Genomic DNA, 26,997 nt, shown 5'->3' with positions numbered 1-26,997 from the left:
CTTGAATTAGCCCTTCCCCTGCCCTCCTTATCATTTCTGTCATGTAAATAGCCCACAGTAGGGCATTCTGCATAGTAAGGGTTTGGAAAAGCTTAAGGGGGGAACTAGCACCTTCCATGATCTAGAATGTGTTTCTCAAGTTTGGAAGTAAACTAGAGATAACTAGTAAATAATCAATTATGCTCTACCCTTAACTAGACTTGTTCTGTGGCTTGTCCATTAATGGAGGTAACTGCTGTGTTTACATGCACATTTGGCCTGCTGCTGGCCTTAAGTCCAGGCAGCCATCCCCGTGAGATTGCTCCCACAGGAGCAGAGGTGTCTTTTCATCAGCTCTTAAGAAATTGATTGGGCTTTCTGTGGTTGAAACACTATTTAATTGATCCCAGGAACCAAGACCCTGTATTTACTATGCCAGCCATTTGTACCTAAAGTCCGAAAGCTGGAAAAAGGCCGGGAAGATATTAGATCGCCATTGGGGTAAGCTCAGAGAGCTAACTGTCCTTGAGTTTGTGTGTGCCATGGACTCTGCTGTTAACCTGAATGCGTCTCATTTCTTCTTCTTCTTAGGGGGGCAGCAAAAACCAATGGTAAATATGTTGGGCTTTGCAGGCAGTACTGTCTTTACGGCAACTATTCAACTCTGCCACTACAGCACAAAAGCAGAAATAGACAATATGTAAATAAATGAGCTTGATTGTATTGCAATGAAACTTTACTTATGGGCTTGGATATTTGAATTTCATAAGATTTTTTGCATGTCATGAAATGTAATTTTTTCCTTTGATTTTTTTTTTTTTTCCAACCACTTAAAAACATAAAAGTCAGTCTTTGCTCTCAGGCTGTATCCACACGTGATAGGCTGGATTTGGCTCATGGGCCTTAGTTTGCCAACCCCTGCTTATAATATTTCCCTGAGGTAAGCGTTTTATAATCTACATTTTACAGTGAGCAAATACAAAGAAGTCAGTTGCCCAATACTCGATAAGGTACTGTGTAACCAGATTGATAACCAGGATTCACATACAGGCCTGTCTCAGCCAGTTTAAGTACTCTCTGCTTCCCTTGGCTGCCTCCCTCCCATTTCCCACCACAAAGAGCTGCATGCATCTCTGTGGCAGAAACGGGTACATGAATGAGATTTACCTCATTGGCCCACTGAGGATAGTGGGGAAAGCTCTGCATTGTGGCCTGTACACCTGTTTAAACATTTGCTCTGTCCTTTAGCAGCTGGGTGGATCCTGAACTAAGATTAATAAGTGACGATTTTGCAAAGTTATCAGGATTAATTCAGATACTCTACAGTCATGAGTTCAGCAGAATTCCTGATACTTAGTATGCACTCAGTTATCTGCTGTATTTTGTCCTTGCCATTCCAGCTCAGAAACCAATGAGGCCGGCCCACCCATCTTCAAGTAAAGCCTTACATTGCTTAGTGACCTGATAAAGCAAATTTGATTTCTAATAAATAGATATTGGTAAATCTCAGGAAGAAGATTGTCATCTTTTTGTTCATTTTATATTCTCCATGCCAGGAGAAAAGTTTTGTTATTGATAGGCGTCTTAGCTTGGGCTGCCGTAACAAAATACTGGGTGGCTTGAACAAAAGACGTTTATTTCTCACAGTATTAGAGGCTGGAAGTCTGAGATCAGGGTACCAGCATGGTCAGATTCTGGTAAGGACCTTCTTTCTGGCCTATAGATGGCCACCTTCTCACTGTGTCCTCACACAGATGAGAGGGATGGGGACAGGCAGAGGGAGGGGAAAATATCTCTTCCTCTTTTTATAAGGACACCATCCTATTGGATCAGGGACCCATCTTTATGACCTTATTAAATCTTGATTACATTTTAAAGACCCTGTCTTCAGATATAGTCACACTGGGAGTTAAGACTTCGACATAGGAATTCTCGAGGGGCACAGTTTCATCCATAGCAGCAGGCGTGATTCTTAGAGGCTTGAGGTCACAAAAAGCATGGTACTTGGGATGACAGGTGGTTTCCCATCCCCACTAGGGTCAGACGGACTTCCTTCAGCTATGTGTAGTTGCAGCCTCCTGACCTCATTTCTTCCTGGGGGGTCTGACTTCAGACATCTGAGGCCAGGTGGGACTCTTTGCTGACTGTACCAGATATAAAGCATGAGAGTGTTGTTGAACCAAGGACAGGTTAAAGTGTGGGAAGCCAGCAGAGGTGAGACTGTAGAATGGCTCGGTCACCATACAGAGCCGCACTGTGCTTTGATCGACAGTGGCAATGTCGACAGGGCAGGTCCCAGAGGAGGCAAAGCTCTCCTTGAGCAGAGAGTGTGGGCGAAGGACAGATCTCTGGGAAAATAGAGCTATGGATAATGTTCTTTTCTCAAGCTGGAAGAAAGATACGTGGTTTTCATTTCCATTTTGGTTTTTTTTAATTAATAGACTTTAATTTTTAGAGAACTTTTAGGTTTAAAGAAAAACTGAGTAGAAAGTACAGAGATGTCCCATATACTGCCCTCCCTCAAAACATACTGTGTCTTCTGTTAACGTTTTGCATAAGTATGATATGTACATTTTAATCGATGAGCCTGTATTAATACATGATTATTATAGTACAAGGTTTACCTGAGGGTCCATTTTTTTGTGTTGTACATTCTGTAGGTTTTGACAGATGTACAATGACATGCATGTACCATTAAAATATCATAAAGAATAGCTTTACAGCCCTAAAAAAAAACCCCTGTGTTCCACATATCCATTCCTGCCTCCCCTCTAAGCCCCTAGCAACCAATGATCTTTTCCTTCAGTATTTTCTTGTTTTCGGTATTCTTGATATTTTCTTGTTGTTCTGGCGTCTGGGGCCTTGCTGACTGGGGAGGGGCTGGCCTTCCCACGGCTAGAGAGAAGGGTTAAAATCTCAACCTGTAATTGTGGATTTGTCTATTTCTCCTTGCAGTTTCATCAGTTTTTGCTTCATATATTTTAAAGTTCTGTTTTTAAGTGTGTAAATATTTAAGATTTTTATATCCTCTTGATTGACTTCTTCATTATTAAGAAATTACCTTCTTTATCTCTGGTGATATCTTTGATTCTGATTGTCTGATCCAAATATAGCCACATTAGTTTTTAAAAGTTGTTATTGTTAGCATGATATACCTTTTTTCTTCCCTGTCCTTTTTACTTATTTGTGTCTTTATATTCGCAGTGCATTTCTTCCAGACAGCATACAGTTAGTTACCTTTAGTCCAGTCTGATTTTTAATTGGGAATGTTTAGACCATTTGCATTTAATGATATAGATCAAATCAGTCATCTGGCTGTTTGTTTTCTATTTTATCCATTCTTTGGTCCTTTTTTCTGCCTTCCTTTTGATTAATAGGATATCTCGATGATTCCACTTTACTTTCTTTGTTGGCTTATAAACCGTAACTCTTTCATTTGTAACTTTAATGATTGCTTTGGGGTTTGTAGTATACATCTTTAATTTATCAGAGCCTGCCTTCAAGTTATATGATGCTACTTCACATACAGTATAAAAACTTAAAATAGTATATACTTCCATTTTCCCATTTCTGACCTTTTTGCTATTGTTGTCATACAGTTTTCTTTTATATGAGTCATGAATCCCATACTATTATTATTTTTGTTGTCTTTTGTAGAGATGTAACTAATCTTTAAAACATGTCATAAATTGACATTTTGGTGTTCCTCATTCATTTTTGTAGACACAGATTTCCATGTGATATTTTCTTTCTGCTTGAAGGACTTTCTTTAACATTTCTTGTTATGTAGCTCTGTTGATGAATTCTCTCAAAACTTTCATACATCTGTAGGAGTCTTTATTTTGCTTTCCTTTTCAAAAGACTTTTTTTTTCCTGGGCGCCAAATTTTAACATGAATTGTTTTCTTCACTTTAAATGTTTTGCTTCACTGCATTCTTTTGCATTGTTTCTGACAAGAAACTTACTGTCATCTTTATCTTTGAAGTTTTCTTCAGATTATGCTTGGGATTTGCTGAGGTTCTTGGATCTGTGAATTTATAATTTTTATCAAATTTAGAAAAATTTCAGCTCTTTCTTTTAATACTCTACTCTCCTTTGTTCCTCCCCTGCCATCTCTTCTCCTTTGAGACTCCCACTTTTCGGCTGCCTAAAATAGTTCTACAGTTCTCTGCTTCTTTGTTAATCTTTTGATAATTTTTCTATTTCATATTGGATTGCTTTTATTGCTAGGTCTTCAAGTTCATTAGTGTTTCTTCAGTTTCTAATTTGATACTAATTAGTCTCTAATTTCATCCAGTTTTTTAAAAAAAATTTTTATCTCACACAATGTAGTTTTCATCTCTAGAAGTTCAGTTTGGGTCTTTTTAAAATATATTTTACTTATCTCAGTCTTTTCAACATAGGAAATATAATTGTAATTGTCTTCATGTCCTATACTAATTCTGTCAAACATGTCAGTTCTAACTAGATTTGATTTTTTTGAACATATTCTCCTCTTTATGCCTATTGAATTTTTTTTAGCGGATATCATATATTGTGAATTTTACCTTGTCGAATGCTGAAATATTTTGTATTCTTATAAATCTGAGTGTTCTGGGATGCAGTTAAGTTATTTGGAAACAATTTAGGCCTTTCAGATCTTTTAAGACTTGTTAGGTGGGCCTGACATGATGTAAATTCTGCGTAAGTTATTCCCCACTGCTGAGGGATTACCCTTAGGTACTCTATCCCAGAGGTCCCCAACCCCCAGGCTGTGGACCAGTACCAATCTATGGCCTGTTAGGAACCGGGCCACCCAGCAGGAGGTGAGCAGTGGGCAAGCGAGCAAAGCTTCATCTGTATTTGCAGCTACTCCTCAGCTCAAGCATCACTGCCTCAGCTCCACCTCAGATCATCAGGCATTAGATTCTCATAAAAGCACTGGTCCCTGGTACCAAAAAGGTTGGAGACCACTGCTCTTCCCAACACCCATGAATCATGAGGACTTTCTTTCTGGCTGGTTAGAGTAGATCGTTTTCCTGGCCTTGTGTGAACATCAGGCACTGTCACCTCTAATCTTTTCAATAGTTCTTTTTCCCAATCTTGTGTGCTTTCCTCACAAGCATGCATTGATCAGCATTCAGCTGGTTACTCAAGGGTAACCCTCTGTGCTCTCCTACATACTCTTTCTGGGAAGAGCCTTCTACTCTGGTACTCTCCTGTGATATCTCACTACCTTGGTGTCCCCTGCTCTCTCAGCCCCTTCTCTTCAACACATGCATTTTGCCAGGTTTTTCTTCCCTGCACTACGGTTTAGAAACTTACTCAAAGGAGAAGGCTGGGGCAGCTGTGAGGATTGTAATTATTCTATCTCTCAGGAATCACTATTTCTCATTGCCTGGTGTCTGTCCTAAGTCTTCAGATCTGTTGCATTATATATTTTTTTTCATTTTTTGGTCCCTTTCACTCTAGTTTGACCAGAATCAGAAATCGCAATAGATTTTTTTTTAAAGTCACACTTAACATATCTTTTAAATATAACCAAATGTAAAATTGATAAAATAATTAAGACTAATATGAAAAATTACATTCAAACAAATTATTACCAAAAAATTTCAAAAAAAAATTTATTTCTTTTAGGAGCCTGAAGAAAGACTAATTTGTAGTAATGAATTCTAGATACTAGATAATTTTCTATAACCTATTTTATCTGGTTCCTATGTATGTTCCAGTTGATGAAGATTTTTGTTATATGCAGTTTTAAACATGAAGATGAGAGTTGAGCATCTCTTGAGCCCTTTAGCTTTTGGAAGGGCAAGATATTGTGTTACAGAAAAAGCAGAGATTTGGAGTCAAATGGACTTGATGTTAAATCCCAGCCGTGTGACTTAAATAAGCTTTCTGAGTTTGGCTTCCTTCCTTTGTAAAATGACCACATTGTTATGAATATTTAGTGAGAATGTAAAAAGCTCCTATCCAGTGCCTGGCAACACAGTAGGTGCTCAAGATATAGTCTCTTCCTGGACTCCTTCTGGATATCAAGTAACTGACTCTTCTAATGAGACTCTTTTCAAAATACTTCATATATTTCAGTTGCCTATAAAAGCCACCCAAAATGTCACTCACCAAAATAATAGAACAAAAGATGTTTAGGGAAAGACAAGAATGGCTTTGGGAACAGGGATTCATCTTGCCTTGCTTTTAATACCTAAGCATTAAGGCATTTCTTCTCACCTAACAGTAGTTCAGTGTAGAAAACACATTTCAAAGGAGGAAAGTAATATTAACGGGATCGGAGGAAAATAGGGAGCCTGACTAAAATGTAGGGAAGCAGGGGAAGATGGGATTGGGAAGCTGTGTCAAAATCAAATTTTGGAAGCTCGCTTTTATGGGTTGGATTGCATGCCCCCAGAATTCGTATGTTTAAGCTCTAATACCCAGTACCCCAGGATGTAACTGTACTTGAAGATAGGGCCTTTAAAGAGGTGATGGAGTTCAAACGAGCCCATTAGAGTAGGATCTAATCCAGTCTGACTGGAATCATTTTAAGAAGAAGAAATATGGAGATACCTGAGAAACAGCAGGGCCATGTGTACACAGAGGGAAGATCATGTGGGGACACAGCCAGGAGGTGGCCAGCTGCAAGCCAAGGGGAGAGGCCTTAGGAGAAACCAAGCCTGCAACACCTCGAGCCTCCAGAACTGTGAGGAAAGAAATCTCCGTTGTCCATACCCACCTCATCTATGGTACTTTGCCATGATGGCCCCAGCAAACTCAGTCTAGGCCTTCAAATCCCAGCATGGGAAGTGTCTTGATTCAGTGAGCTCTACTGACTGGGAATGAGATTTCTAGAAGTCCATTCATTTTAACGAAACCCCTTAGCAGCAGTCAGGTAATGTGGATGTGTAGGTGTGCGCTGGAAACCAGCAGCATGGTTTTGGAGAACAGGGATATGTGGCTTGGCCGAAGGGGTGAGTGTAGGGGAAGAGATACATTATTATGGTTGCTTCCTTCTAGAGATGTCCGCAGTCGGCAGAGGAAAGATTATGGTGCTGTTGTTGCCTTTTTCACTCATCTGGAACTTGTTTCTGTTCTGCTTAGGTTGAATTAACAAATGATTTGTCTTAGATGATCTGATCCAGTCCAAATGCTTCCTGGTAGCTCTCCCTGATTCTCAAACTTCAATGCTTTAATTGTAATCAAACAGCAACCTATTTTTCTTCTTGGAATGAGATGACCTCCTTCTGGCTCATCCATTTATAGTAGTTTAAATCCTATGTGTGCAAGACCTTTTCTTTCAGCTTTGCAAATATCAGTCTAACTGGAAAATGCAGAGGTTCTCACGGGCCCCATGTCCTCGCCTAAGCCAGCTCAGCTGTGACGTGTGATCAGTGCCCTGCAGCATTACTGCTGAGAGCTCTACCCACAAGCTAATTCAGGCTCGTACAATATTCGCAGACCTACATGTTCTAAAACCACATGCTCAGTTGGCTCAAATTGGTGCTTGTATTTGATGCTTTCCACAGAAATGCCAAAAACAGAAGAGTGCTGTTTTAAAACAATTCATAAAATTGGCAACGGCACTGCCAGAGCATAGTCGTTTTGTCCTGAGTGGTTTGCAGTTTAGGCAGATTCTGTGGTGGAGCTGGCAATGGTGAGAGATCTCAGAGACAGTTGTCCTGGGGCAGCCATGGAAGCCAAAAGAGCAGAAGACAGCAGGTTCATGAGTGGGCGCGCAGCAGCCGTGGGGAATCCCACCAGAATTCGCTAGTTAACTCAACATCCCATGCAACATCACTATTTTGAATTTTCTCCACTTGCCTCAACCCTCCAACCCTCAGATTTAACAGGGAAAACAGAAGGCATCAAAAAGGAACTTTCTCATCCTCCCAAATCAGAAACGCAAACTTACTTACATTTGTCATTAGCCTGTGTTTCTATCTCCCCTGATGGAGTAGCTCTTCTTTCTCTCTCAAGTTCTTGCCCTGTGTTTTAGAGCTGTCTTCTCAGACCATTTCATGTCCCTTAGGACACTGGTTATCCTCCCTTCTTGCTCATATTCTCAATCCCTCTCCTTTTTAAAAGCAACCAGGGTTTTCCTGTTAAAAATGAGCACGTGAACAGTACCCTTATTTGATCCCTCACCCCTACACTCCGAGTCTCTTGTCTTCCCCTTCGTAGCCAAGCTTCTTGAAAAAGCCCTGTGTCCTTCCTGCTTCTTCACTGCCCACCAGACTTTCAGACCCATCACTCAGTCAGCAGACCAGCAGATACTCTAGTTCTCATTTTATGTGACCTTCCAACACTTCTTGATACCCTTCCTTCTGGAGACGCCATCTTCCCATGGCTGTCATGACACAAACCTAGCTTTATTTTACTTCTGCCCTCATCTGGTCCCGCCTGGCTTACTCCGGGGTGAAGGCATCATCAGTGCTCATGCATTTCACTTTGTGGACTCTACGAGGGCATCTTATCCTTCATGGAGTCAAGGTGGTGGCAACTTCTAAATGTGAGATCCCCTGCCCTTCTCCGAGCTCTGGATGAGTGCATGCCAAAATTTCCATGCTACCCTTTCCTCATGAAATCCGAGTGCACCTCATAACATCTAAGCGTCTCGACCCCTTCCATCCCAGCCACCTTCCAGTGTGCCCTGTCTCTGTGAATGGCATCAGCACCTGAGCCGATGCTCACTCCAGAAATCTTGGTGTCATTCTGGTCATTATATCCTCCCTCAGCCACTATATCCAGTCTGTCAGTAAACCACATTGGACTTTACCTCTTAAAATTTTCTTAAATCCACCCACTTTTCCCCAGCTCTTCTTCTGCTCTCCTGGTCCAAAGTACTATCCTCTGGCCTGGACAATTGCAGCAGGGCAACTGCTTCTTTTCCAGCCCCCTCTATCTCGTCTCACACTGCCAGACTAATCCTTTTAAAGTTCACATTAGGTTGTTTCAGCCCCCTGCTTAAACTCTTTACATTGTTCTTAGGAGAAGGACGAAGAATCCTAACATAGCCTCGGTGGGGTCTGACCCCCTCCTGACCCGTCAGCCTTGCTCCATAGCCATGTTGGTTTCCTTTCCTCTGTTCCTCTTACTCTCTTCCCCTTCAGATCTCAGCACAATGTCATGTTCAGGGACATGTTCATATCAAATCTCGGGTTCCCTCTACTTCTGCTCTTCCCATGACTGGTTCAGACCTCTCTATCCCAGACACTCAGAGTCCTCTGGGACTCAGTTTTCATCGTACATTCATTCATCTCATGTTCTTCTTCAGTTTTGCTATGAGGATTTATTTTGTCCATCTTCCTCACTAGACCATAAGCTCCTTGAAGCAGGGACCATGATTGGTTTTCTCATCATTGGATTCCCAGAGCCTAGCAAAGGGATACAGTAATATTTTGTTGAATTAATAAATGAGTTTGAAGAACAGGGTTTAAGTTCCAACTTTGGGCATCTGGTCTTTGAATCTCAGTTTTCTTATCAAATGGAGATACATTCGCCATGCCATCCATCTTTTAGGATTCTTAGGAGGAAACTAATATATCTCGCAAATGATAACGGCTATTTTGAATGATTATTCTTTCTCATTTTAAGGTTGAGTTTTATCAATATGACAATGGAGATGATCCTAAGGCAACTAATGCCATTAGTTTTTTCTCTTATAGGAGAGTGATATAGGATGGGACATACAGAAATGAGTTTCATTTAAAAACCTTACATATTTGAAAAGGCGATGGGGGAAGTTTAACCTGAATAGGTAGAAACTTCAATTTTTTAGTTCTTTTTTATTATGAGAATTCTTAGTGCTCATTTAACAGAATTCGGATAATATAAAAGGCGGAACATAAAAAGTCACTCTTCTTTCAACTTCCCAAACACATTTTTCCTCATTCTTAAGTATTTATCAAGAACATAATTTTTAATGCGTACATGATAATGTATCATAGAGGTATAGACTATTCATTCATTTAATTTAGATTATTATAAAAATTTCTCACTACTGTAAAAATGTGATTAGCATTCCTTGTACATAAATCTTTTTACATATAAATGTATAATTTCCCAAAGTTGAATTACTGGGTGAAAAAGTACGTATGGGAACATTTTTTAGGTTTTAGATAATTATTCCCTAATTAGTCTCCAGAAATGTGCCAGTTTACACATCCACCAATAGAGTAAGACAGGGGGCATTTCCCAGCGCCCCTACCAGCTTTGGGTGTTATAAAATACAAATATGCACATATATACAGGCATATCTAGATGCAAATTTAATGGGTGAAAATGGTATTTGGTTATTTAAACTTGCGTTTGTGGTGCACATTACTTTGGAATTTGGACATTTTCCCATTAACCCTTTTTTCTTTGTCAACTACCTTTTACTCTTTACATAGTCTGGGGGTGTTCCCTTTTTTATATTTACTTACAAAACCATCTTTACATTAAGCACATTAACCTTATTTTGTCATATATGGAAATATGAGCTTCAGTACAACCCTTTCAATGACCACAAGTTCAAGTACAGTTTAAAGAAAAACATTTGTAAAATAGGATAATACGGTTAACTTAGCACTAAATAAGGTCAGCAGCTCATTCGCGTGCTTTCCCGCGCCCGCACACACACACACTGTCTGACTGTCCCCCCCACCCCCTCTCAGTTTTGCCACTCAGACTGCATACAAATGAGCACATGTGTGAAAAGAATCTGGACTTCGATGTTGGGCAGGCCTGATTTCATTCCTCCCTCTGCCACTCTGGAGAGACCTGGGGCAAATTATTGAGCCTCTGCAAGTCTCAGATTTCTCTCCTGGGTTAACAGAATCTTTCTGACCTTGAGAAGCAAATAGTTTATGGATAGGGCCTGGTGCAGAGGTGGCATTCTATAAATATTCATTCTCTTTCCATGTCCCTCGAAGGCGTGCTGTCTGTATGTAGGTACACATACATGCATTTTGTTTCGTTAAGGAGCATGCATTTTTCACTCAGCGTATAGCCAGACATGCAGTCATTCACTAATATTTGCTGAGTAGCTAACTATGATATAGGAATAAACGAAAATAGAAAACTTAATTAGCTATTTGAGTCCAGGAGAGATTTTAATGTTGAAGCTCAGTGATAAAATTAGCAAATTTAGATCTGTTCTGTAAGTGATAGATGATGTAAGATATGGCATTCTTTATAAAAAAAAAAAAAGGAACATGCTTCAAGTACTCAAAAACATTTTTATTTTAAACAACTCCAAATAAAGTCTGAAAATAGTTACACTTTCATTGAGAATTTGTGTCTCAGTGTGTTCTTTTTTCCTTTATAGGTGTGGCTGGATCTCTTAAAACCTATTGTCAAGCAAATTAGAAGTAAGTATATGCTGTATGTTTAACAGTGATGTTAAATATAAAGCCAGACATTTTCCTTGTCTAGACACCGTTGGCCCTGTGACATCAAGCACTTAGTGATACAATTTTTTTTTTTTTACCCCATGATTGCTTTTCATCATCCACTAATCCATGTACTGTTAAAATGTATGTTCTGTAATTTTAATGTATAACAATTTGGTAATCAAAATCTTGCTTGGAAAATCAAATGTCATTTTGATTAACAGCTAAAGCCTGCTATTAAGCTCCAGAATAATTGAGCTTGTCTTCGTCGGTGTTTCTTACTGTCACTTTTGAAGGGGAAAGGTGGAGCCATTTATTCATAAAATGAGTGTAAGGTTTTCTGTCCTGCCTTTTCAAAGCCTGTGAAATCAGAATGCAAGTATGGTTTAGAAAAACAAGGTGGTTAAAAGTGTGTGTGTGTGTGTGTGTCTGTCTGTCTGTCTGTCTGTCTGTTTCTGGATGGCAAGCAGAACCGAAGGGAAGTCTGGCTTACACGGAGGCCATGTGTTGGATTCAGGAGGGTCTGGGAGAGGAGGAAGGAAAGAGAACACGTGGTTTTTCTCTCCCTTCTCGTCACCTCGGCACTAGACCTCCCCTCTCTGCTGTGAGGCAAAGTTCCAAGCCAAGCTCTGTTCTCACAGTCATCCCAGATAGTTCCCCCCTGCAGCCAGAGACTGGGCAGTGTCTGAGAATGGCAACAAAACCGCATTTCTTTAGCAGCTGAGCATGAAGCACACAATATCTCTTGGGATCGCTTTTCTGTCCGATTAAAAAACCCCACAGGGCCACTTACACCAGTTATGTGGATGCACTAAACGAACACACAGTGTCTGTATGGCCCTTATGCGATTGAAATTGGCGTCGATCTGTCATTTAAATTAAGCAATTATTGATGCTGAAAATGAAACAGCTATTGTTTATTTAACATTTACCGGGTGATTGGTCAGAGACCAAGTGGCAGGTGGGGGGACTCATTGCTGAGAGAAGCCCCCAGGCCTAATGAGTGAAGGTAGAATGTAGAGTCTAGAAAGAGGGCATTTGTCCCCACAGAGACTAGTGATGGGAACTGCTAATGGTGGAAAGGAATCTCTTAGGAGGTTACCAAATGCAGGCAGAAGAGAATCTGTCGCTATTGGTCCAAAGCTGGGTTCTCCTTTTCATCTCCATGTGCTGTGATTAGCCGTGTGTGACAAAACCATCATTTATTTAGCACTAGCATCTACTTCAGGTTTTCTAAGGATCTGCGCACCCTTATTAATCCTTGTCTGTGAAAACTGCTGAGAGAAAATAGCACGACCTTTCCGTCTTCTCCATTTTGCTGATGTTATTTTGTGACCCAGAATCGATATGCAAGGGCTTTTGTTAATTTTTAGAGTGATTTAAAAAGCCCAGCTTCTCTTGGCTTCAGTAGTTCTGTGTCTTGTTTTCGTCCTCCTAATTTTGCATCAATCACCGACATTTTTGCCTTGCGTATCATTTTTTTTTTAAAAACTTGAATGCATTAGCATAGCAGTTATGATACAACATTTATTTTCATGATGGTGAAAGGTGGAGCAAAAAGACATTTTTCTGCTTTTATATGACTTGTTAAAATTGGGATTTCGTTATAATGCCTTTCACATTTCATAGAACATAAACTGATTGCTATCATTTCAAATGGCAGAACCTGTAAGATTGCTCTTAGATCGTAGCGTACACATAAAAACAAACTGACTCAGGTTCTAAATTATTCTTTTATAATATTTGTTCTGTTTTAACTATGAAAATAAAACTTACCTATCTCCTTCACCCCCTCCCAGACCTACTTCCTGATTCTGTCTGAACTCATCCATAGCAGGGTTTGTAAGGCACTCACATGGCTTTGGCTGACTCTGGCAGGACCACATCTTGACGTTTTCTCTCCAGAGCTCAAGAGAGCACCTGACACGTGGGTGCTGCATACACATTTGATGGACACATTAGCAGCTGTACCTTGTAGACAGTTAATAATAATAAATTACATGCCTGATTTATATGATCTCCTTTTAAAATGATTTAAAACCTGTATTTGGATTAAAGCGGCTAATTAGACAACTTTTTGAAGAGAAATGCCTTTTAAACCTGAGTACAATTAAAGTCTCCAGAAAAGAAGTGTAGTACCTCAATGTAATAGTTATCTGTTTCCCACAATATGAAAGTACGATTTAGTAATTGAACTTGACCAGTTGTTTGGTGACTTGGGTGTCGGCAGGTGTACTTTTGGCAGCTTGGAATGAGACTTATTATTTGGTATTTAATTTACTTCAGAAAGTCTTTTTCTTTAATTGTATTTGAAACATAAATCAATAAATGCTTTACTGCTTTTCTCGTCTTCTTCTTCTTCCTTAGGGCCAAAGCATGTTGTTGTTAAGTTTGTGGTGAAATTCTTTCCACCTGACCACACACAACTGCAAGAGGAACTCACAAGGTTAGTGGTTTGGAAGCTGAGTATTTATTGCTATGGGGTATTGAGGAGAAGAGAAAGTTAATGTTCTGAGTCAATTGATTAAACATTTTCACAATGTTTACTTGACCAGCATCTGCTCTGTGCTTAACAGTTTAACCCTCTGTCTCCCAGTTATGCTCACAAACTTGGGGGGGGGGGAGAAAGTACCACATTGTCCCTGAAGCCTGGTTTCCTTAATGCTATGATACAAGGTGAACTGGACTTAGAACCTGTTACCGTCAAATTTTCCCTCTTACCTATCACATCACGAGGTGGTTTGGGGAAGTGAATCTATTCTGTGAAACCAAGATGTTAACTCAGGTTTCTCTTTGTTGCTGCCATAGGTAGGTAGACATGAACTGGTGGTCAGTTTCTTTGACATCATGGCCAAGTGGGAGAAGCATGAGCATCAGTTCAGGCATGGCTTTGGTGGCTGCGGCTGACCAGTTATTTGTTCTCTCTGCACCTCTCTTAATTCCCCTATGTCAATGCGACTATAATGCTGGCTTAACCAGGGTGGTTTTATGGATAAGCACTATTACACACAGAATAGCTGGAACCCAGTAGGAACACTATGAATAATAATCATCATCACTATCATCGTCATCGTCATTGTCATCACTACTACTACTTATTTTATAATGTGCAGCAAGACACATGGTATTCTAAAAGGGAACAGAGCCCATTGGGAACACATGAAAATAAAATACCCCCTTTCAAGAGCTCCCCGTGAGAACACTCGTCTGACCAGCCAAATTCTTGCCACACATGCCTTTTAAGCTGTAGTTGTTTAAGACCGAGGCTACGACATTTTCTCATACTCTCATCCCTGACACAGAGCACAATATCTTGGGTGGTTGACCATCACTTACCAAAGGGATGAAGACATTCAGTTAGCGGTTATTTATGAAGCGTACATTGTGTGCAAGCATTGCTCTAGGCACTGAGAATATAGTGGTGAAAAGACAAGCCTGACTTTTATGGAAACAGACAAAACAAATAAACAAGAATATCAGATAATGATTATAGGTGTGCTCTTTAGGTGTTAAAATGAAGTAGGATTACGTGATAGAAGGGACTGGGTGACGACTTTAGAGTGGTCAGTCTGGGGTGCCTCTCTGAAGAAATGGCGGGGGTCTGTTGGTCGTTTTCAGAGGAAGAGCTATTTAGGTTGAAGGCACAGTTAGGCATGTCCAAGGCAGGAACAAGCTGCAGGTGTCAGATACCTAGAAGAGAGCCGGCTTGGCAGGAACGTTGAGGGTGAAGTTCAGTGAAGTGGAACAGAGGCCCGATCATGCGTATTGCTGAAAGACTAGCTGCCGTGTGGGTGCTGTGGGGAGGGTGATAGCAGAGGATCCAGGGAGGAAGTGATTGCAGCCATCCAGTCCAAGGAGATGGTGGCAGAGGAGGTGGTAGGAGTGGAAACGGTGAAACGTGGTTGCATTTGGAATATGTGCTGAAGGTAGGGTCGATCTGTCTTGGGGATGGGCCGGGGATGGAGACTGGGGGAAGAAGTCGAGGGGATGCTTAGATTTGGCTGAAGCAACTGGCTGGATGGTGTTAGTGATGACTGAAATGGGAATGGGTGGAGGGGTGGAAAGTCAAGAGTCGGGTTCTACAATGCTGCATTTGAGATGCCTACTAGACATCACGTGGATGCATCAGGAAGGGTATTAGGTATACGAATGGAGTTCCAGGGAGAGGTGAAGGCTTCTCTCGTGGTTTTTGTTTTCTGAACAAGTCACCACTGGTTTTAACCTCCATTTACAGCCCTCAAATCAACGGAGCAGTTAGAGGTAGCCAGGAACTGCAGAAGCCATCAGCCTTCTGGAAAGTGTGTACAGGTTGCCAGGACGCTTAGCTTAGAGGAGGTGCAGCTGGAGCTGCTACACCACAGCTCAAGATGGAGGAGTCTTCCAGGGCGTCATTACTGGGGCTACTGTCTCTGTTTCTGGGGCTGCTCTTCCTGTTGTGGGTACACGCATTGCTTCAAGCTCAGAATATTGAAATAAATCTAAAGGCGAATCCAGCTGTTGGTCAGCAGTGCGCTTTTTCCTCCTGCATCTCCCTGGGCCTCTATCCTGCTTAGGAAGTTGGTGGCCTGAGTCCTCCCCTCACCCTCACTTTTTCTGCCTATTCCACTTGGTGGTGAGTTTTGCACCTTTTCAGTTCTTATAACTCGTTGTTTCTAGAGGTTTGTAGTTTTCTACCATTCTGGTCCTTGTTATAAAATTCCATGCAACTCGTTACCCTCAAGCCGAGTGTGTCTGGTATGTTGCCAGCTGCTCTGTCTGGTCTGATAAATCCCTCGTGTTGCACAAGCTCAGCTGGATGCAGCAGGTTTAAGTTTGTGTTGTCTTTGTTTTCTGGCGCCCAGTGTTAACTGCCATTTAAGAAATCTGTTCTGAAGAGAGAATTCTTTTGGCTCAAGGATGAATAAAATTGGTATGAAAATTAGAAGCTCACTATCATTTTCCACTTCGTCATCACAAGATATAGCATGAAAGGGACTTCCCAGATCCAACGTCTTGACTCCCATGCTCTCAGATCCCTGTATAAGCAAAAATTTATGACGTGGCCATTGAGATTCCAGGCACTTTTCTATAGCAGATGGCAAGGGAGGGAGGAGTTGGGAGAAGCTCCGCATGGACCTTGCTTACTCGAGAGATGTGTGGACAAAGTGAGACAGAAACAGGCCTGCAGTTTAGCAGACTGTAAGTGATTCTGGCCTCGTATTTAATACTCTTGGCCTCCGAGAATAGCTTTCAGCTTCCCATTTATATAGAGGGAAGATTAAATTGCACTTAGCTGTTAAACAAGTAGCTGAATTCCTGTCTATTTATTGAACTGCACTTTCGGTACACATTTGTCCTGTTGACAGTGTCTAGAAGGAAAAAAGCACTGACTCTTAGGTGCAGGTTTCGAAAGCTTAGAGAGGGCTCTTCAGAAAGGAAGTCGCCAGGCTTTCTTATTGCAGAGCTCTGAGTCACTTTTCTTGTGCTGATGAGCTTAGGGACACTTCTCTCTAGGAACCCCGTTTTCAATCAAATCCAATTTCTACTTGGCTGCGTTGTTATCAGTGCAGAGAACATATTGGAACTTGCTGCTATGCAAGGCCTACTGAGGTATGTGCCTTAGGCAGACAGAGAACTTGTACGTTACACCAAATAAGAAAAGAAAGATTCAAACTTCCCAAGTGAAGAAAATTTAAATAGACACGTATAAAGCAAGGCATCGGATTGAGTGATTTGCAACTCTTGCAGTCTCCAAAAGCGAGAGCCCATTTTTAAAAACTATTGGGGTGACATTGATTAATTAAACCAAATAGGCTTCAAGTGTATAATTCAGTAATACATGATATGTATACTACATTGTGTGTTCACCACCGAAAGTTAAATTTCTTTCCACCACCAAATATTTGACCCCCCCTTACCCCTGCCTACCTCCCCACTTCCGATTAGCCTCACCACTGTCGTCTCCCTCCTCTCGTCCACCCCTCTGCCAAGGAGAATCGATTCCCTTTTGAGTGCTTTGTGTTTTCATCATGTTTACCGATTTAATTTTATTCAGTGCCTGCTGAGTACAACTTAGCCTTTAGCTCTTGTGAATTTGATTTAAACCGAATTTAGAATTCAGTTTATAGGACGAAAGGTGTTTGCCGAATCTCTGAAGATAGCAGTGCAGGCAGAGCACTCAGCTTCCAGCTGTCATTAAGAAGGAAGGTCTTTCTCGTATTACAAGGGCCTTAGAACAGGCAGAGTCAGCATGATTAGGGGTGACAGGCTCCTCCTGCACTCTTCACCATGGCACCTGCCTTTTAAATGTGTGAGCTTTCAGAACCCGATGCCACCCCACAGCCCGTGTGAGACTGTCACCACAGTCTGTCAGACACTGACCATGAATTCTTCCCTACGAACACAGGACCCCATGTCTGAACTGGCAGATGATAAAATAGTCAGAATGTAATGCTTCTAAAATATAAAGCCTCTTGCTTATTTTTATAATTAACAACATAAATAAGAATTTAATGCCTTTAAAAAGTGTAGAGTTCAAAAGACAATAACCACTGCCTGATGCAGAAAGATGGTTTATACTGCCTCTTCCTGTGTAAACCTTTATGTTGATGTTTCAGTTCTTTTATATTCTCTGCTTTTCTTCCCTTTGACTTGAGAGAGAAGAGGGAGGGAGGGAGGGAGAGAGAGAGAATGAACATGAGAACAAGAATAAACATTAGGGGGTTGGATAAAGGTCAACTGTTGTCAACTGTTAAATCTGTGGATGTTTTGTTTTCTTTTAGTGTTTGGGTTTTTTTTTATGGTTACAGAATTATCCCTCTTGTTTTTTAGTTCTTAATAATGGAATTTTCTAAATGACGTAAAAGGGATTAATTTTTCTTTTATTAAAAGTATTACTAACATTTATTGGATGTTTTTATTCTAGTCACTGTGATTTCCATGTATTTTTTAATTCTTATAAAAACCTCTTGTTGGTCTTGTTAAAGTCCCTTTTTTTATTTATTAAAAATGACCTTTATTACAGAAGTAGTAAGTGTACAGTGTAGAAAATTAGGTTATACAGGTAAAAAAACAAGACAACCGGGTAAGAATACTGTATTCCTGTTGCCCAGAGATTAAAATTTATTAACACATCAATCTGACATTCTTTCTGATTTTTTTCTATGCATATATATGTTGTTTTTATCTCATCTAATATCCTGGCCCTATTCAAATTTCTCCATTTATCCCCCAAATGTCATTTATATCTGCTTATTCTAAAATGAATTGACTGTAGGACCACGTATTGTATCTGGTTATGATGTGCTTTTGACTTCTTTTAGCCTACCAGAGTCCCTCCTTATTTTTTTCCTCAAGGTACCATCTTGGTGGAGAAACTGGACCAGTTATACTACAAAATATCCTTCTTCCTGAATTTGTCTGATTGCGTTCTTGTGGTGCTATTTTGCTTCTTCCTCTATCCTCTGTATTTCCTGAAAACCAGAAGTTAGTTCTAAAGACTTGACAGACACAAGTTAAACATCATAAGCGATGTAGTATGCTTCCTATTTCATTAATGATGCCAAGATTGATCATTAGAGTGGTGACATTCTTTCCATTATGAATTAAGGTCATGTTACTTTGTGAAAATGTCCAATTTTCTAAATGGTTTTTATACCAATTAACAATCCTTACCAGAGTCAATAATTCCTTTAGAGGTAGTAGAATGAAGATCTTCTAACTCCATTATTGCTGCTGTGTTATTAGCTGGCATTCTTCCATAAAGTAAAACTTTGCTTCATCCACTTGGATTGTCTGTATATCCTGAAACCCTTCCTACTGGAGATGCAGATTACATGCCAAATTTTTTCCCTCAGGTTACCAATTTTTGAATAAAGAATTGCTTTATAGCCTCCTCAAACTGGTGATACAGTTTTTCCTGTTTTCTCTTTTTCTGAGTATTACATGAACCCTTGAATTTTCATTAATCCCATATGTTTTAATTCACTTTAGTCATTCTTGTTGCTACTCAAGTTGTTGCCACTTTGGCCAGTGGATGCCCGTTCAGGATGTATCTCTTGCCCTTTTAATACAATGCATTTACTTTTGAAAGTTGCCTTGCTTTCTGGCATAACTAGATATTTCAGGCTTAATTTATACTTTCTCTATCCCACATCTGGAATCTGCCATTTCTCCAAGGACCCACCACTGTATCTTTCCAATGGATAATTGTATGAGAGCCAGAATCTGGTTGCAAAGAGTTGCTTCTGAGCTGAGACTGCTTCTAGGCAGTGGGCGAAAGTAGTAAATACCATCGTAAAATTGTATGAGTTCATATTGATATTTTCAAATCAGTTTTAACATCACACTGTTTTTACTTCATTTCCTTGATATATAAATATCTCTTTTCTTTTTCACCAAGTGTTTACTTGCTTTAGCCTACAATATAAAGAAAAGAATTTTAAAATAAATTGATTTTTACACATCTGAGAGCTAAGACTTACAGAAGTATCTAAGTGAATATGACACCACACAAAAAAAGACACCTTTGTCTCTCTGATTCTCTTGGCAAAGCTTTAACTATAATCAACCGTTTTTATTGCCTAAGCTATAAAGCCATTTTTTAGTGTATTTGACTTATCTATGTCAAAAATAGTAAAAAATGTTTGCTCTACCCTGCAACAATATATAGGATGGTTATAGTCTCCTGTTTTTATCACTGTATCTCTCTATAGAAAATGAAATGTTTCATTCATTGTTTGAAAAGATGACAGCAAATGTCTCCTGGCCCCTTTAAGGAGGGGTGAGTATTTACGAAATGGTCAGTGGCACCATGAATTCATTCCAGCCTCACAGACTTTTTTTTCCCTTGGTTTATATACCTTCCTTAGTTCCTGACAGTGTGGACAGGTTGCCAGGGGTGAGAAGCTGGACCGACTTAGGTGCTGATCTTCCCTGGCCTCTTTGCACGCCAGCCATCTCTATGTATGTGATGACCATCTCTCTCTGTGTTCACAGGTACCTATTTGCTCTGCAGGTGAAGCAGGACCTGGCACAAGGCAGGCTGACGTGTAATGACACCAGCGCTGCTCTCTTGATCTCACACATTGTACAATGTAAGTTCTGTTGGTTTCCTTTAGGAATTATGTCGGAAATAACACAATGATCTGATCGATTGGACAGAAAATCACACCCACTAAAAACAACAATAATCATGTCTTTATATTCTTTTACTGTTAAGCGAATGCTTAAGGGTGGAAAATAGTATTTCTTATTTTATTTAATATGCATATCTTTAAAACACTGACCCGCGAATTCTTTGTTCTCGTGTTTGTCTACCCTTTTCAAGGATGAGTGCAGTTGTTGATTTCTCAATTGCCTCAAAGGAGAAGGTTAGAAGGATGGTGGCCAAGTAGACTAAACATGTTCAGTCCTGTTCTTAGACTTAATACTCATCACTGAATATGGCACATTAGCTGTAGGACATAAAACTGTCAAAGATTTCACTTCTTGTATTCTGCTCTCTAGAGTTCAGAACACATGAAGTTGGACTGAATCCTAGTGATGCTTGAAACAAAATATTATCACTTTCTTAGTCTAGACAAAGGTCGAATTAGATTGTGCTCATTCTAAGGCTTACTGATAACCCAACTGAGCATTTTTTCCCTCTTGGCCAAGGCAGAAGTTACTTGATATGGAATTTACACATTATGTTTCGGGAGGTTAATTACATATGTAGACCAGCTGTATCAGACCAGACTACCATCAGACAACCTCCCAGTTAACAAAATTTCTGAAAGTTTGTATTACTCCTGGTAGTCAACAAATTACATTAGTCTAATATGGATAAGTTCTTTCTATAGACCATGCTTATCCTTTTTTTTTTTATATATAGGCATTATTGAATATCTACCAGACTTAGCAGATAGATGTTTTCTTACCAGTTTGAAAAAATTATATGAGAAAAAAATAAAAAAGTATGTATCCTTTATCAAACCTTATAATGTTCCAGCACTGTGTACAGTAACTCATTTAATTCTCATAACTCCATGAGATCAGTACTGTTATCATCCCTATTTTACAAATGACGAAGTATTTGTACAAAATTACATAATTTTTGCTTTTTCTGTATTTGGTCTTTCCTCTTCACATAAAGATAGTAGCAAGAAGAGGCCTTTGACTCAGGCAGACTTGATTTCTATTAGTCCATTGGTGACCCTAGTCTGTTACTACAACCGCCCCCCCTCCCCCACTGTATTTCCTTTGGAAATGAAAATAACAAAATCTTTTCATAGGCTGTGAACATTAAATGATAGCATAAATACCCCATACACATTGGGTGTTCACTAAACATATTCTCCTTTCTTTATCCTCACTCACCTGCAACCCTCCCTTTCCAAACAACGTGAAATTTTTAAATGAAGCTTCCCTATCGGAGTAGTAACTTCAAAAAATGTGAAGTTACTACTAGGCTTTTCTGTAAGCGGGAAAGAAACTTTACTCGAATATTCCTGATGCCATTTAGACTTGCATCTCTTCTTCTGTGTTTCTTCCTTTTTAAAGTCTATTAATACAGTAAATCTCACTTGCACATATGGGAAGTGGAGGTTGGTTCACTGGCACTCCATGTGCTCTGTCTGATAGGCCCCTCTTCCCCAGACACCGACAAGGGGCTCAAAATCCCCTGAGAACCTTAGTTCTCCAGAGAAAGTGAAATAGATAGATTCAAAAGTATTCCTGCTATTTGCATACTGCTTGATGTACAGTGGTAAGAGACACAATATTTTTATAATCTTCTGATATTTATAAAGCCCCATTTCTGCATTTTTAAGCATCCCATGCATTCAGTCACGGAAGGAAGAAGTTCGTAGACTCCTCCGTGAATAGTGTGTTAATTTAAATTACAGATAATTATTTACATTATCCATAAGGTATGTGGGGTCAACTCATCTCCCTTTTGCAGAAGCTGTATTAATGTTGATGGAGAATTATCTCTGGGGAGCCGTATGTTTATCTCATGTGTATCTGTATATGCAATCTGAATTTTTCAAAAATTTTCTCCCTTTTATTTGAATTCATGGAGTTGTCTTTCAGATCATCTGTATTTTTTTCATTTGCTCCTCTGTCACTGGCCTAATACATCCCCTGTAACTTTTAATTTTCTTGGGTAGCTTGGGGGCATTGCAGAGCTACATTTTCAAGTTGCATGTCTCCACTCCGAAGAGTATACATAGAAAAACAGGTTTGTCCAAGCAAATCCTTGTGAGATTTCCCTTAGGGTTGTTGGTCCTTTTTTTTTTTTTTTTTTTTTGCTATGAGTAGACTGCTATGGAATTTAGTGTATGCATAAACTAATATGACACCTTGGCATAAAATATTTTAAAATATTGTCATGTCTTGAATATTTGTCAGTTTTCAAACTCTCCAAACATAACGAAAAGCCTGTTTACATAGTCAAAGAAGAGAACGAGAACATGTGGGGTGAAAATGAATTTCATAGTTATATATGTCCAGTGCGTTTTAGGTGGGCCATGAAAGCCAAATGACTGGGGGTGGTGGGGGGGCAATGAAGTGTATTGACCCTGAGGCCAAAGTAAAAGCTATAATTCTTAACTCTTATTATATTGAATTATGGAGTATGTTATAAAATCTGTGTGAGTTAAGAAGCCCAAACTTAAAATTCACAAGAAACTTAGGATTTAGTTGAGTCCCCCATATGCAGTCAGTCTTCATTATTCAGATTCTGTATTTGCAAATTCACCTACTCTATAAAATTTATAACCCCCTAATCAATACTTGTGGTGTTTTCATGTCATTTGCAGACATACACAAGACGGTGAAAGATTTGAGTCTCCCCATGCACACATTCCCGCCTGAGGTTGAACAGAGCGATGCTCTGCCCTCTCGTTTCAGCTCTCATGTTATAAGCAAGTGTGCTTTTTGTGGTCTATTTAGTGCCACACTGTGCACATTGTTGTGCTTTTTGTTTGTGATTCTCTGTTTAAAATGGTCCCCAAGTGTAGTGTTGAATTGCTGCCTAGTGTTCCTAAGTGCGAGAAGGCTGTGATATGTCTTACGGAGAAAATAAATGTGTGTGTTAAATAAGCTTTGTTCAGGCGTGAGTGATAGCTCTGTTGGCCAAGAGTTCAATGTTAACAAATCAACGACGTATATAAAATATGATGTCTTTCAACAGAAACACACATAAAACAAGGTCAGTTGACAAAAACGTTATTTCAAGAGTCTCACACGACCCTGTATTTCCCCTAGGAACAATAGTTTAGTATTTGCTAATTCAGTGTTCATGGGAACTTCATAGAACATGACTACTGTGAATAATGAGAATGCGCTATACTTTCCTGAGGCCAGATAAAAGGAATTGTAGAAAAGTCAGTGCTGCCATCATCGAGGCAACCAGGGAGGATGGCAATACAGACAGAGCGGTCCCCCCACTCTGTGCTATTTTCTGTGCTGGAGGGTGGCAGTTTTACCCTATTTAGAGAGGGGGACATTCGTCCAGAAAAGTCAATTAAGAAACAACAGTGTTATTGGTCTGTCACAGCAGCAGGAAGTGAGTTGATTAATTTTTACAGTGGCCCAGCTGGTGCCAGGTGAGTTGGCACTGTTTTGTGCAGAGCAAATATTCTCGGTGAGACTTATGGCAGCATATAGGCCATATCCTCCAGGGTTCCTGGAGGGGCATTGGCTAAAGTGTGAGAAGTTGCTTCACATGAAAGGTAGGTCAAAATATCTAGGCTCTGGTCATTAGGCTACTTTTTATTAAGCTTGTTATACAGACTTTATGGTACAAAGGAAGAAGCGTGCTGTCCCAGAGGTGTCAAACTGGTGTAAACTGAGCTGGAGCTGTTGTTGTCCAGATACAGTTATTATTTTAAAGTTCTGTCCTTTAAAGTTCCAGATTCTAGCAATTTGGGGACCGCGTTGAGGTTACATGGGAAAAATAAACATCCTATTTCTTGTAAATGAAAAATTTATAAGAATTTGCAGTCTGACCAATCACTTCTGACAACAGGACTACAAGAAATTTAATAAATGTCAAGTTTTTGCCCAAATTAGATTACGTATATTTACAGCTATTTATAATACTCTTTTCTCTACATGATAAAGTATTTGGGATTTACAATTATCTAAGAGTTTTAGAAGTGGATTTCATAAAGTGTTTGAAATTTGGGGGCTTATTCGGAAGTCATGGGTCATAAACCACATGTGTAGAATTACTGCCTAGAACAGAAGTGAACCCCTATTTGGGTGGGGAGGAAAGAACAAACCAGGAACTTGAATGTCTAAAGATGGATGATTCTGAAGTTTTATTTCCAACTGTTAGAGATGTGACAGAGTGGAAACAATTGTCTTACATTTGCACAATTGTTAAATATGTCTTCGCATCCACATCTTCTGACGTCTATCCCTTATGATACCTACCAGCTGGGATCGCCTTATGTTGTCAGCTAGCTTCTGATTTACTAGCTGGAGAATATCCGTTGGGAATATGACAGATTGTGGAGTATTAATCATCTGTGGCTGGTTTTTCTTTTCTCTCTCTCTTTGTAGCCGAGATTGGGGATTTTGATGAAGCATCGGACAGAGAGCACTTAGCAAAAAATAAGTACATACCTCAGCAAGATGCACTAGAAGACAAAATTGTGGAATTTCACCATAACCACATGTAAGTCTTATTCATTGCTTCCTGTTTCGATTGAGCTGTTTCTCTCTCCTTCCAACAGGCATGGGTATACACACACACAGACTACTGTGTCTACATACACAGTAGCTACTGGGAAGAAATATGCAAAGGGCAAGGACAAAGAGCACAGAGGCTCACGGGGCTGTTGTTACTCATTCTGGAGTGTCAGAAATGCAGGTTATCCACTCAAACCACAGCTCCAGGCCCCTTGCCTTACTGTGAGACCAGAGGTAGTGCTGGAGTTTTAGGATACTCAATGCTTTGGAATAAAAGGGAGGGTATAAGACCAATTAATAGGAAATTGGGTAAGGAATGAGATGAAGTAGGGACAAAGTAAGAATATTGTGAAAATCGAGAACCTTTGTACCATCTCTACTTTGGTTTTTTGTTTTGATTAGTAAAACACTTTCAAAGGATTCTCAGTCCGCCGCCTCCCCCACCTTTTTTTTTTTTTTGTCTTTTTTTTAAGGAAGGCATGTGAGTCCTAGTATGAAAGAGTGGTGCCTCAAACTTTGCTTACAAGTTTAGGTTTATTGTAAGTGACTAAAAACTTGTTTTAACACAGCGGTGTTTTGCTTTTATATGACCTTAAAGGAAACTCTTTGAGATTCAAAACTACTGGCCAAGTTTGAGATAGACTTTTGGGGTTTTATATTACACAAGCAGTAGAGTTTTTGTTCTAGATGCTCGACTTGGGGTTATAATGAATGGGAGGTTAGGTGTCATCTAATCAGGTAGCCGCATTATTTGGGATGAAATGCCTTTTTTTATTTCCCAAGAGAAGCTGCTTAATGTCAAATTAATAGACACAGGGAATTCAAATCTCCTGGCCTTTCTCTTTAATTTTGTTTTGTCAGTGGACAAACACCAGCAGAATCGGATTTCCATCTCCTGGAGATTGCCCGTAGACTGGAGATGTATGGGATCCGGTTGCACCCGGCTAAGGACAGGGAAGGTACTAAGATCAACCTGGCTGTTGCAAACACAGGAATTCTAGTGTTTCAGGTAAGATCATTTAAAACACAGCTCAGTTCCCTGGGTGATGGAGAGATAAGAGCTGCTTCCATGTTGGGTGGTCCAAGCTGAGACCTCTGATTTATTTTTAGATGAACAGAGAAAAACTACCCTCATCTCAGGCCTTCTGTTTTTTTTCTAGGCACTCAGCTTCCAGATTCTGTTTCATTTGCCCTTGCTCTGGTTGAGAAATCCACAGTTACAGATTTGTTTGCATTTATTCACTTTGTAGGATCACAGAAATCTGTATCTCTTCATGAACCTATGCTTAGAACATGTGTAATGGGATTAAGATTTTAGACCCCAAAATAACCTTTTCACACTTGTGCATGATATTCATGTGATCTTTTTTTTTTAATGTAATTTGAGTTTTTTTAACCTAATTGGGATTTTTCATAACCTTATTTCTGATTTCAGATTTACTTAAAAGTATAGTATTCCTTTAGAAGATACAGCGGTTTCATAAATTTATCAAAGCCATGTCTATGTGCTGCGGTAATTTTGCAGCAAAACATACACTGCACTTGGATCCTACCTGTTACTTAACGAATTTCTATACTCAGAAATGTGAGCTCTCTTAATCACACTGCTACTATACTAGTTTATTGATTGATGGTTCTCTTTTCCTTTATTTATAACTGCATTGACATATTATTGACATATAATAAAATGCACATACCTAAAGTGTGCCTTTTGATGAGTCTTATGTATGTATATCCTGTGGAACCATCAGTGTAATCAAGACAATGTAATCACCATTCCTCAAAATTTTCTCAAGGCTGTTCTTTTAAATAAAAGTGGGTAATCTGTGTTTTGATTTCAAATGAGTGTGGAGAAAGCATCTACCTTTCTCATGAAATAGGGTCATATTTTACCCAGTTTTGAAGGTATAAATGTGTACAACCTAAAACTTTTTTGAATTCTCTGAGGTTTGATTACGTTTCCCCATTATTTTACCAAAATAGCCCATGATTCTCTGCTCTTGTATTG

At 39.6% G+C, this 26,997-nt stretch overlaps 1 protein-coding gene across 1 annotated transcript in view; it reads left to right on the top strand.

Moving 5' to 3' along the window:
• FARP1 (FERM, ARH/RhoGEF and pleckstrin domain protein 1) overlaps window positions 1–26,997 on the top strand; it is a 265,054-nt gene that overhangs the window by 175,757 nt on the left and 62,300 nt on the right. Inside the window, exons 4-8 of the mRNA XM_016123131.2 lie at window positions 11,267–11,309; window positions 13,698–13,776; window positions 20,307–20,404; window positions 24,861–24,975; window positions 25,851–25,998. Of these exons, the coding sequence (XP_015978617.1) occupies window positions 11,267–11,309; window positions 13,698–13,776; window positions 20,307–20,404; window positions 24,861–24,975; window positions 25,851–25,998 (483 nt within the window). The remainder of the gene's footprint in view (window positions 1–11,266; window positions 11,310–13,697; window positions 13,777–20,306; window positions 20,405–24,860; window positions 24,976–25,850; window positions 25,999–26,997) is intronic.

This window comes from Rousettus aegyptiacus, unplaced genomic scaffold (assembly GCF_014176215.1).
Source record: "Rousettus aegyptiacus isolate mRouAeg1 unplaced genomic scaffold, mRouAeg1.p scaffold_m13_p_11, whole genome shotgun sequence".
Lineage (NCBI taxonomy): Eukaryota > Metazoa > Chordata > Mammalia > Chiroptera > Pteropodidae > Rousettus > Rousettus aegyptiacus.
The sequence above is the reverse complement of the archived record's forward strand: the minus strand, read 5'-3'. Positions and strand labels throughout refer to the sequence as shown.